At 36.5% G+C, this 13,458-nt stretch overlaps 1 protein-coding gene across 1 annotated transcript in view; it reads left to right on the top strand.

Annotated features, from left to right (window-relative positions):
- The window catches only part of Myh15 (myosin heavy chain 15), a 132,341-nt gene that overhangs the window by 48,573 nt on the left and 70,310 nt on the right, over nt 1-13,458 (top strand). Inside the window, exons 15-21 of the mRNA XM_052158127.1 lie at nt 424-597; nt 1,601-1,733; nt 4,318-4,385; nt 5,252-5,339; nt 7,463-7,580; nt 8,420-8,543; nt 10,950-11,086. Of these exons, the coding sequence (XP_052014087.1) occupies nt 424-597; nt 1,601-1,733; nt 4,318-4,385; nt 5,252-5,339; nt 7,463-7,580; nt 8,420-8,543; nt 10,950-11,086 (842 nt within the window). The remainder of the gene's footprint in view (nt 1-423; nt 598-1,600; nt 1,734-4,317; nt 4,386-5,251; nt 5,340-7,462; nt 7,581-8,419; nt 8,544-10,949; nt 11,087-13,458) is intronic.

Raw genomic sequence — 13,458 nt, 5'->3', positions numbered from 1 at the left:
TCTGTCATCTTCCTTTTTTGCTATACTACTGTCAGAATACTTTAACCAGATGTTTCTGGGTTGCTCTTATTCATGGCAAAGAGGTCTCATGGTAAAATCACTTCCACCCTCTTCATTCTCAGTCTTTCTATTTTACACAATTTCTTCAGAGCACATACATGGAACTAAGTTAATTTTTTCATAGTTATTTTCTCATTTGCCCTATTATCTCTCTCCTGCATGAATATTATTACAGTGTGAAGCTCACCACTGCCCCTGCTGGTGTCAGCCTGACACTTCAGGTTAATACATATTTACAGGACACATAGTGTGATTGACTTGTTCTTGTCCACTGAGTTCTTTGTGAGAGATTTATATTGACATACTACTGGACACACTCTTTTCCGATGGTTTTTAGAACTCACTCTTATCCTTCTCCCACAGCCCATGGGCATCCTTTCCATCCTTGAAGAGGAATGTATGCTTCCTAAAGCTACTGACAAAACTTTCAAGACCAAACTCTTTGACTGCCATTTTGGAAAGTCAGCTTACTTCCAGAAACCCACGTCTGCTGAGAACTTGGAAGTTCACTTTGAACTTGCTCATTATGCTGGACCGGTGAGTTAGCCATATGTTCCCAGGCCCACATTTTCTGGTCTCTACATCAAATGAACTTGTCTAAAATCCTCAGCAAATATTTTTTAGTACTGTTTAGATTAAATGTTAAGATGAACAAGTACATCTCAGTGCCAGAAAAGAGGTAGTGTCACTTTTAGTGCTCAGGAAATGACGTGTTCATAGCTTGTACACAAAGATCAGAAATCTCAATGTAAATGTCGTCATCTGGTCTCAAAACAGGGCAACTATAGGTAGGCCTAGGGACCATTAAAGTCATGGGATATCTCTGCTTGTTTGTCTTTCTTTTAACTTGACATTGTGTTAGTGATTGCAGAAATTATCTTTTTAAAAAGAGATGGTATGAAGTCATGGTCTCTAAATTTTTGCAAAAATATTTTTTAATGATCTCTTTAATATTCTTAATATCTTTTAATGCCTCTCCAGTGGTATGTGCCATTTTTCCTTCTTATAGTCAGTGATTGTAAGGCAGCAGATATATCACCAATGATTAATAACAATATACCTCAATCTAAAATTATCTCGCAAGTGTTCCCAAAGAGTTTTCTTCTTGATATCATGAAATATAGTTTTAACAATATGTAAAATACTGCTGTATTTGATAATTTTGTCTGAATACTTACTATATATCAAAGATAGAACCTTTTTATAGTGCTGCCTATAAAGCTGCCAACATAAAATATTTCTAATGGATATAAAGGTCAATCCATCCTTTCTTTGTCCCTTTGACTGTCCTTTCCTTTATGTTTTTCCTCACCCATTACTTCCTTATCTGTCAAATCTTTTTATTTGTTTTTTCCCTTGAAAATATAAATTTTAAAAAATCTAATTGGGATGCATGACAGCCTTCTGGAATATTACTCAATATTGTTAATAAATTAATACAAAATGATACATTTGTCAATTTTTTAAAGCAGTGTACAATTTTCCATATTAATGTATACCTTGTCTTATTTTATTTCCTGAAATCCATGCCTTTCCAAAGGTCACTTATAATATCAGTGGTTGGATTGGAAAGAACAAGGAGCTTCTTAATGAAACAGTAGTGACCCTACTTAAGAAGTCCTCCAACAAAGTCCTGGCGAGTCTCTTTACAAGCAATATCATTGCTGATAGTGGTGAGTTAGTTTCTATAGAAGTTTTACCTTCGTATTGGATTGATTGGTGGCCTAGCTTCTGCACATGTCCTTTCTACTTTCTGTTGTAAGAACTTCTGCTTTCTGTGGTGTCTTTTCTGTCCTAGAGTGTTTATGACTAGTCTATGCTTTTTTTCTAGACTTACCTACAAAAGAGAAAACTAACTACAAAGCTTGACTTATGGTTTGGGGATAATTATCCTCAAAAATATACCAAAAACAAATCTAGTTTTGTGAGTATTAATTGGCTTTATTGGTTGCCAGTCTAAGCAGAACAAAATAAAAGAGATGCATATTGCACCAAACCATGACATGAGTAAGAGGTGCTATTTATATCCAGAGGCAAAAAGATGATGTGCAAAATTGGGAGTTATTGAAACTATCTTGTCAATTATACCTTGCATTTATTTTAGGTAAACATGGTTTGAATAGCTGGATGACTATATCTCTCTAGGACCTGACGACTTGCTCAGGTTTAGTTATAATTTGCTCTCTTGTTAACTTACAGGTTACATTATACAGAGAAATATTTGAGTAAAATTCAAGATGCATTTGGGCCAAAGTTGTGTGTGTGTGTGTGTGTGTGTGTATCTGTCTATCTATCTATCTATCTATCTATCTATCTATCTATCTATCTATCTATCATCTGTTTGTCTATCTATCTACCATCTGTTTGTCTATCTATCATCTGTCTATCTATCTATCTGTCTGTCTATCATCTATCCTTTATCTATCATCTTTGGTTTATACAGGTTGGCAAATCAAAATATTTCTTCATGTCTCTCGATATTTTTCCTTTGCAAAAGGGAAACACTTGGTAAACTTTAAATCTAGCAAGTTCAGATTCCCTACTCACACATAGGGTTGAGTAAGCCATCTCTTCTGTCAGTAGCACATGCACTATCACTTCCTAACATTCTCACCTTTCTATTATTTTATATCCACCTTCACATTAATTCCTGGTCTCTCTTATCCTGATCTAGGTCTCCTGATTAACATAGTCAAGAAGTAGATGAAGAATCTAGCTTTACTAGATTCTTCAGCACATGATGATATAATTAAGGAGCAACTCTGCTATACTTTTGACTGAGGAGTCAAATATTCATTTCATAAAATGAAAGTTGTGTTTAATTTTGATAATGTGGGGGAAGTAAAGTTGCCTGATTCTATTAGGTCTTTGTTATTGTTGTTTACTATTTTAAAGACTGTGTCTTGACAGTAGCTGGACTCAAGCTTCTTATCCATTTACTGCAGTCTCCTAAACAAATAGGGTGACTGAAACAGAATACTGTACTTACCTTTTGTCTGGGTCTTCTATTGTGTCTCTGAGTTGGTGAGATAGTGGCTAACAGTTCTTAGCTAGCTAATTTTCTGACAATTCATAGAAGAATCAAAGAGAAAGGATCGCCAGATAATTGGGAAGGAATTTAGAGTCCGTATGTTCAAGGTGTGCTACAGTCTTTTCATGCAGAAGGGAAGAATGGAAGGGAAAGGAAGACCTTTGAAAAAGTTATTCTAGCACTTCTTGTAAATAATTGCTTCTAAAAATTCTAACTCATCCTCACGTTAAATTGTCCACAAATATCCTTACTTTCTATTGACACATTGTATTTTAGACCAAAGTTATCATTTCAAAAATGTTGTCAGGACCCATTCAGAAACAGGTAAATTGGTGTGCACAGAAGTCATGTGATCCACTTCAAGGACATGAGCCTCCCAAAAGGACATTCATGATTAAATTTCATGGCATGTACAGAGTTACTATTCAGGTTCACAAAATATGTTTTTAAGTTTTCTTTACTAACTGGTGTCCTGCAGTGTTCAGATTGCTAGTGGCTTTTGTCTTTTCTGTTGTTTTTTATCTGATTGGGTTAGAGCTACAGAGCTGTTTGTAAGATATTTTAACTTAGTGTTAATTCTTTTGCCTCAATAGTAAGGGATGGGAAATAGATTTGCCTTTTTAATAAACCTTGAAAGAACATGAGCGTTACCATAAGCAGTCAATGTAGGGAAATTAAAAAGATCAACATAAAAGGGCCTATCTTATTACACAGTAGGTAACTATTAATAACATTTTCACATGCAGGTCTCCCAAGATGTTTCATTTGCAGTCAATTATGACATCACTGTGCTAAAAACAATCAGGATAATGATATCTAGAATAGATATTCTGTAACTTCTCTTAAAATAAAACTTGAAATATTTCCATATTTGTTAGATGATCTACATAATCATTTTCAAGCTTGGAGTATTCTACTGTATGCATATTTACTCATAATTTAACACATCTTAATAGACATTTCTTAATTTCTTTGCTCAAAAATTTCCGCAGTGACTAGATAATGGATGAGTGAGGATCTTTATATAGATTTCTGATTATTTCTTCAGGGAGAAATATCATAGGTATTTTGTGAAAGATGTTCATGTTCCCAAAGCTTTTTGGTACATACTATTATGTTTTAAAAACTTGTATGAATTTGTTTTTATCCACAGTGTAATAACATTATATATTTTGGAAAAAGGGTTTTTTAAATTGTTTTCTTTTTTTTCTTTTTTTCTTTTGAAGCTACACAGTTTGGTGAGAAGACACACAAGAAAGAAATAACATTTCAATTGATGACATCTCTGCATAAAGTAATTTACATCCTTTAAGTTATTTGAGTAATCATTATTATTCTGTGTGCATATGATGTGCATGAGCATGCATGCTATAGCATGTATGTGGAGGTCTGAGAACAGCTTTGTGAAATCAGTTCGCCCCTAGCATTATTTGGGTTCCGGGGATCAAGTTAAGGTGACTAGGCTTGCATGGAAAGTACATTTACACTAAGGAGGAAAAGATGGTGCCATCTTGTTATTGTGAGGGGATTTAGAAGTCACTGGTGGTGCCATGACTGGGTGCCTTTGTCAGCCCTGCACTAGTCCTCTGGCTGGCGTGACTCATGGTTCATAATGACTCCCAGTGGATAGAACTGTTCTTAGGCAATAGGAAGCTAAGGCACCACACCTCAGCATCTACCTCTCCAGAGTTTGGGTCTCTTGTGCCTCAAGAAAGGAGCAACTCTGGTGGTGCTGGGTGTGTAGAACTAAACTGTGACTGAATCAGCACCACAGCCTTTTTTCCCCCTTCTCTATCCCACTTTTTCTACTCTTTAAAATAAGTGCTTTAAACAATTTTGATTGTGATTCTGAAGAATCTGACCCAGAATAAAGACTTCCAAAATAGAAAAGTTGAGAGATGACTTCTTTTGTAAAGAAATCTCATTTCCTAGCTTCCAAAGCTACAGCATTCAAATTCAAAGCAGGTGAAAATGATTCACAACGGAAGCATGTCTGTTGGGTAAGTATTGACTTGCCACAGGGAAGAAATAATGTGTTTGGTAAGAATGTAATACTATTGAATTCATGTTGTGTATCAGATCAACTGACAGATTTAGACTTTCTGGGGTTATTTTACAGCTTGAAAAGCGATTTTGTGTTCATTATGGCTTTTATTTTAGGAGAATATAAATAAATTGATGACAGAATTGAAATCAACAGCACCTCATTTTGTGAGATGTATAAATCCTAATAAGAACAAAATTCCAGGTAAGAACTAGACATCTTTACACATTGCAATGGAGATGTATTTTGGCTCAGCCCTGTTGAATGTATTTTGAAGAATTATTTACAATTTCCTTTATATATGAGTAGATTTTCACATGTTAAGATGAGAAGAACTGAAATGTGAGGTCTCTAGACTCTGGTCCCGACTTACTGAACTCAATTCCGATTTTTATACAAAAAGATTCCCCAAAGTATGTTCCAAATTAAATTGGTCTTTGAATTTTAGGTTAAAATGTGGATGTGTTCCTATTTAATTCATTAGAAAGAGAAACTATTTTTAAAGGGATTAGATATTAAATCAGGATGATATTTTAGCACATAAATAGCATTTGGTCTTCATTTTCTAAACTGACCAAGATGATCATTTCAGAACATTGTAAACATTTTCTCTAGAAATCTTTTCCAATATTATCTTCCTTAATATACCTACTTATGTAGTTCTGTACTTCTGGACAGTAGATACTTTTGCAGTTAATTAATGGTGGACCGATATTAAGGAGAGAATGGTGCTAATTTTCCTATTTGTAATTCTCAATAAAAGCATTTCCAAGTTAAACTATCTGGATCACATTCCTGAGGTCACAATGTAAAGCTCTTCAGCAAACTCTTTGGAATAATAATATTCTTAGAGCTTTAGTTTGTGGTGCTTAAAGGAACCTATATATGACAAGCATTGTATCTTTCGAGCATCAAATTCCCTTAGAACTCATATCATAATAATGCTGAATATGATTTGTGTGGGTCTGCACTAGCTTGTACTTTTATTAATCTACTATAATTAAGAACCTAATCTTGACAGACTGTGATCTCAAGTAATGCTATTAGAATTTTTATATGGAGACATTTCAACATTACAAGTTTATTTGTGTGTATGTGTGTGTGTGGTGTATGTGTGTGTTTGTATACATATATATAGTTTCATTATTTCTCCTAAGTTGTTTATCTGTTTTTGTTGGAGTGTGTGTGTGTGTGTGTGCGTGTGTGTAGTATTAGGACTGGAATAAATGCAAATAGAATTTTGTGGTTGATCTACCTTCCCCTTTTATTTCATGTATCCTTCCACACATTCTAAGTAAAGATGCCATATCTGAGCCACACTCCCAGACCTCAGCTGGGCTTCTGAATGCATCTAAGGGTCTGCTTGAGTCTAGCAAAGAATGCAATCAGATGCCTCTGAATCAATGGGAATTTCATCAAGTTTTCAGCAAAATCTTTATGCTATAAAACAATCCTTCATATGTAATAAAGGGATGAGTGGGATTGATCTTGAAGTGTCAGAAGCTTCTAACCACCCCTGCCTTGTTATAAAAGATCTAGTACTTACCATAAGAGAATTGTAGTACTGACATATGGCTTAGCTTAGGTCTGTGATCTGAGATATAGAGACATAGCAGACCTTTTGTAGGAATGGCCCTTGGCTTTGTTCAGAGTACTTGATGAAGGTCAGATACACTGGCCCCTTGGAAGGGTTTTCAAAGGCTTCTATCAGAGACTCCAGCTGACAGCTGTGGAAGGGCTGCTCTTTTTGAACAAAGTAGTGATAAGAAGAATGCTCATACTATAGAATAAATGCAGACACTTGCAATATAATAAGGGGGAAAGGAAGGCCAAATGTGGCCAAATTCATTCTAGGCATAAATGCAAACAGAATTTTGTGGTTGGTCCACTTTCCCCTTTCATACCTATCCTGCCCATAGTACCTCCCTCCTCCTGCTGGAAATGGCAGCTCACTTTTGTGCTCTAATTCCCCTCTCTGGCTGCTTTTAGTCATAAAATGCACGGCTTAAATATATGATGTCAGCCATTTACAAATAGCAAACTATATGATCTTTGTGTGTGTGTGTGTTCTTTGAGAAATTGCCTACAGCATCTTCTACATTAGTGTGTTGTACATTAAAAGGAAATGTAGGTAGATTATGTCTGTAGAATCCATCCTAGTAGAACGAGTATTGTAAGTGTCATTAGGATGGGAGTTAGTGAAGTCCTGTGAATACTCATGCCCAGAGCACTGAATTCAACCCTTTTCAAACCTGAGATGCAGCAGGGAAGGTAATATCTGGTATGATAGATGTTTGAAATGTGGAGTCATTGTATTCCTCTTTCAGGCGTCATGGATCCTTTCTTGGTCCTCCAGCAGCTGCGTTGTAATGGTGTCTTAGAAGGGATTAGAGTATGCTGTGAAGCTTTTCCAAGTCGGATGCTGTATGATGACTTTAAGCAAAGGTAGACATACATTCAAGGTTCCAAAATTCTGAAGCTGTCTGTTCTGTTTCCTCTGCATGCAGTGCCTATGCCTACATTCTTTATTTGCTTGGTGTATGCCATTCTATAAACTGGTGTGGTTTTTTTTGTGGTGATGAGATATATGCTAGTTCCATATTATTTGTTCTTAATACCAATATCTATATAGCTTTGATGCCTTTAAATCTCTTTTAGTGGATATTACACTCATATATAGAAGAAATGTATATGAAAGGAAGAAGGAGAGCCTGAAATGCAACTCGGAAGTGTACATGCTTAGTGGTAGCTGCCACCCAGTCAAGCCGGTGCCTTTTTAGCAGCTCTGGAAAGAAGGATGGCAGCAATGTGTAGGTGGTAGCAGGCAGGGGAGGCATCTTTATCTTCTATGTCCTGAATTTGAACAGTGAAAACCATCAGGTTTATCAAGGAAATTTGAGGAAAATATGATAGAGCAAGAAGAGCACCTGTCTGGAACCTGAAAGATATGTGCCTACAATTCCTCAGGGCGAAAAGCTCTTACAAAAGTCAACTCAACCTTTCAGTTTCCCCACGCATATGGTAGAGATCCTTACACTTTGCCCATTTCCTCTCTTCTAAGTCCCCACTTACCAAGTCAAATTAAGTTGATCACTACAACTTATTTTGATTGCAGAGAATATAAACTGACCTATTGGACAGATCTGATAGTATCTTCATTAATGCGACCAGAAATTATGTTGTAGTTGATAGTATAGGAAGGCGAGATAGATATCTGTACTAGCTTTTTCTCACTTGTTTCAGATTACTCTGAGTCGTATGACCCTGGTTCCCTCTCAAACTAGGTACTGCATTCTAAACCCAAGGATCGTTTCAAAGAGCAAGTTTCTGAGCAGCAGAAAAGCAACTGAAGAAGTGCTTGGCTTCTTGGAGATAGACCATTCCCAGTACCAGTGTGGAGTCACCAAGGTAACCCAGAATGTCCAAGAATGTGTTTGGAGGAAGGTGGGAGGAAAGGGTGTGCATTTAAAAATACAGGTAGATGCTTAATTATTAAGTAAGTTCTTTAGCTCTTGTGAAGAGAAAGAATAAAAACAGAGTCAAATTCACAGTGGAAACATCAATTCTGTTTTAGAAATAAAATCCATATTTGCTTAAACAAGTTAAAATTTCATTTCCATTATTTATTTCACCCTTCAGGGTTAGGCCTTGGACGTTCTAGGCAAGCACACTGTAGCTGAGCCAGACTCTGTGTCACATATAAATCTGTATAACTAATTGTCTAGCCAAGTTTGTGCCAATATATAAAACATTGAATTGACCTTTCTGTACTAGCAAACAGAATATGAGAGTGTAAACCAGGTTCTCAGAGATAATGCTAACCTATGTGAAATGTCTTATGTAGTGTGCTGCATTGGAAAAATGTATTACTTGAATAATTTAGTAACTTAAAAAATCAATTATAAACCAAAACCAACTTATTTGAAACATGATCATGTGAATTCTATTTTGCCCAAGAAACCCACATATTTTTAGAAATTTCTGGGTAATAGACTTGATCGTATATGGTAGTCAATAGCATGTTGTTCTTAATGACATGCATGTAAGATTGATTTTTTTTGAAGAAGAATGGGAGGATACAGGATGAAGAATTATCCATCTGTCTAGTTTCTGTCTCTCCACCCTGCCTGAGCTTGCCACATCATCCTTTTGCCTCTGCCTCCTAAGTTGCCAGGACTATAAGCATGTGTAACCAAACCTATCCCTGAAGTATCGTTTTACGAATGTTACTTGCTTTTTCGACTGTTACTTATATTTTGAGTAGCTAGGAATCCTGTTTATCATTTGTGGTTTCTTCGTTACAGCTCATTGTCTCTCATGCCACTCATGAGATTCCTCATGCCACTCATCAGGGCTAAAACTCACAGGAGCTAATGAGAATCCTAACTTACCAACATTCAGGAGGGTTTCATCATGGATGGGCAAACAGAAGTGAGAAGCACCTACTGACAAGAAGGGGCATATTTTAAGCACAGATTCACTTTCACAGTTGTTCAAGGTGCCTCTAATAAGTGTCACATGATTTCTTGTATGAAATTTGTGTCTTAGGTAACTGTTCATCTTACCTTTGTTCTTATTGATTATTCTCAGTATATACCCAGTGTCTCATGTGTAGGACAAAAATATCTTCCAGTGCATGAGTCGGTAAACTATGGTGTGACAACTGTATGAATGGTTTAAAAATCACTTCCGGTATGCTTATAGTCCTCCCCCACTATCATAGTATTATGACCCCTTTATGCTTACTTGGTTTCTGTGATTACTCCATGCTGTAAAATCATATTGGAGGATCTGGAGCTAAGAACTGCAGATGAGAGAGAAGATGAGACTTTTTCCTTCCTGGATTACCTCATCTAATAGAATCTTCATTAGGTCCATCAATTTTCCTACAAATATCATGATTTCATTTTTCGTTGTGGCAGAGTAGTATTACATCATGGTGTGCATCCCACTTTCATCATCCACTCACCTGCCAAGGGACATTAGGGCTCTATTTCCTGGAACTAGTCATATCAATGGACATGTTAACACAGAATGCACAAGCTCATGTGGTCCCACTCCTAGCCAAAGAACCACTGGAAACTAATGACTGTCAGAGGAGAATTAGGCTCTCCTAGGAATAAGCCCTCTTATTGGTTGTAGAGGGAGGTCTTCTCTAAAGTAATATACACACAGACAAGAATACACACACATATAATTTGTGTGTGTACATATGAACACACATGGGTTCACACTCAGGAAGAGGGAGAGGGAGGACAGAACTAACAAAAAATCTATGCTATCAGCTTGGAGGGAAAACACAAAGATTCAAAGGAGGATAGCTAGAAGAAATGAGCTGAGAAAAGGCATCTGATTTTATTTCAAATAAAACACATTGAGAAAATAAAAACCACTGCCAGCATACTAAAATCATTTTGTATTTAAAAAAGCAAACAAGTATTCAGCTTGTTTATGACACCATCCCAGAAATGGTTTCTGCTCTGTTGTTCACAGAGATAGTTATGGACTCTGTCAGGTCTTTGGAGCCCATTTTAAAGATTAGACTATGTCATTTAAACATTATTATTATTTATCAAGGGGAAGTAGAGGAAATTATCAGGTTGTCAATGTCTTCAATATATAATGTCCTTTATAGCCTTTAGAGTTAGAAAATGAAATTCCTTAGGATGGAAATTTTACACAATGAATAAACATGTACAAAGACACAGGATTGGCACAGCTCTCCCAGAGACTATGTCAGTTGTTCATGGCATCTTTCAAAAGACTGCTGAACTCATCCAATGAGTGAAATTGTGTCTATTTGACTTCTTTTAGGTATTTTTTAAATCTCACATTCTGGACCAGTTAGAAGAAAGAAGAGATGAAAAAATATCTAAAGTCTTCACTTTGTTCCAAGCCAGAGCACGAGGAAAGCTGATGCGCATTACATTCCAGAAGATTCTAGAAGAAAGGTATTCACTCTCTCTGCTCTTCTACCACTACTAGAGCAACTCATACCTCAACCAATGTGACTTTATTTCAGTGTCCTGTAAGAGATTGCGGTATAGAGCCTAGTCTACTGAGTCTGAGTCTTGAAAATCTGTACGCAAAACAAAACAAAACAAAACCACATGCCCAGTATAAAGAGCTTTTCTGTCTGCCCAATAATCCAGATTTTATTTCTGTTTCTTTCTATCTTCACTTTGGGAGGGATAGTTAATATTTAGGATTATGGATCTTGGAAGGTGAATGTGTTTTGTAGTTATGCCAGTAGCATACCTGAAAAAAAAACTGGCACACACCCAAACAAGAATAAACAATGATAAATGTGATAGACATGTTGACTTGGAAGGAAGAAGTCTCCTAGGGATTCTAAGCTATATAAAGAACTATAGGCAAATAACAATTGCAGAGCCTTGGAAATTATTAGCCTCTCCAAAGGATAGGCCACCTAAATGGATATCCAATATAGAGCAGTCAGGTTGTATTTGAAAATTTGTGCATATATAAGGAGATCAAGCAATGAGGGGGGGGAGAGAGGGGGGAGAGAGAGGGAGAGGGAGAGAGGGATAAAGGGGAGAGAAGGGAGAGGGAGGGGAGAGAGAGGTAGAGGGAAAGAGAGGAAGGGAGAGAAAGGAGAGAGAGAGAGAGTTGGGAGGGGAGGGGGAGGGAGAGAGAGAGGGAGGGGGAGAGGGAGGAAGGGAAAGAGAGGGGCAGAGGGAGAGGGAGGGGAAGAGGGAGGGAGGGAAAGGGAGAGGGAGAGCAAATAGGATAGAGGTTAGAGTGAGGAAAAAGAAGGTGAGACATGATATAATTATATTTTTATAAAAATATGTTTTAAAAATTGTCACACATATCCCAAAATCAAGTCAGTGAAGGTATAGTCCGTGTGTGGCGTGTGTGTGTGTGTGTGTGTGTGTGTGTGTGTGTGTGCGCACGTGAGCGCGCGTGTGTGTTATGCATGCTCATACACATGCACACACATGTGCTCTGGTCACTCTTACTTCCACTGTCTCAGCAACTATGGATCTTAATGATTTATAATTGTAGCTCTCTTGTTTCACATCAGGTATGTTGAATAGAAACACTTACTTGAACAATTTGGTGTTTAGTAGAACCATGCAAGCAAGCTAATTAATTCTTTAAATGAATAAACCATGAACAAGAAATTCAATATTGGTAATAATTTTTCCTTAGTTGAGTTTGACTTCTAGAGGGAAGCCCACAAGGCTTGGAATAAGTTGTGTGATATACAGGTCATTTTGTCCAAAGAGGATCAAGACCATAAAAATTATAAATGAGACAACTCCTGAGTATTTTTCTTTCTTTTTTTTATTGGATATTTTCTTTATTTACATTTCAAATGTTATCCCCTTTCCTGGTTTTCCCTCTGAAAACCCATCCCATCCTCCCCTTCCCCTGCTCACCATTCCCCTTTCCCTGTCCTGGTATTCCCCTGTAACGGGGCTTTGAGCCTACTCAGGACCAAAGGCCTCTCCTCCCTTTGATGTTCAACAAGGCCATCCTTTGTCACATATGCAGCTGAGTATCTTTTCTACCTCTCTTATTGCAATCAGTGTAGCATGGGAATTTAGCTGCAAGGTCCATGTCTTCTGCATTACATTTGTTTGTTTAGTTTTGTTGTTATTTGACTGATGATATTATGTCAACCCTGGCTAGCCTAGACCTCACAGTGTAGACCAACCTGGCCTTAAAATCCTGGTGATCTTCTATCTCTGAGCTCCTTAAGAATACTGGGATTGCGATGTGTACTACTACACCTGGTTTCAGTTGGATGTACTTATAGAAAGTTTTCAATTTCTTTATATTTCTTCATTTATTTATAAAATGAGGCCAATAAAACCAATTGTTTCTAAATCATTTATCAAAAATTATTGTGAATTATATAAGATTTATAATATATAGATAATATAATGCATTCGTATGACAACATCATCAAGGAATATTGATTCCTAACTTTTTTATATAATTGCTGACAATTTAAAAATTAACTGCCACCATTGAAGCCCTTAAATATTTTCCCCCTTCATGCAAATCTATTTTCCCCGATCATAAATTGTTTATTATTTTCTGTCACATGTATAAATATACAATTCATGTAAAACTATAATTGCATTCTTTAGTATGTATAGTGATATTTGTTTTTTTTTTCTTTCAAGACAGTGGTTTTTTTTTTTTGTAGCCCTATATGCTACACAGATATCCTTAACTAACTGAATGGATTTACATGCTTACCTCATGTAAATAACATTACTTATGACATTTTTCATCTAGTCTCAAAGTCTCCTTTGAAGTAAATCTGTATTGATGAGTGTAGGGCTCA

The sequence above is a fragment of the Apodemus sylvaticus genome, chromosome 15, assembly GCF_947179515.1.
Source record: "Apodemus sylvaticus chromosome 15, mApoSyl1.1, whole genome shotgun sequence".
NCBI classification, from domain to species: Eukaryota; Metazoa; Chordata; class Mammalia; order Rodentia; family Muridae; genus Apodemus; species Apodemus sylvaticus.
The sequence above is the reverse complement of the archived record's forward strand: the minus strand, read 5'-3'. Positions and strand labels throughout refer to the sequence as shown.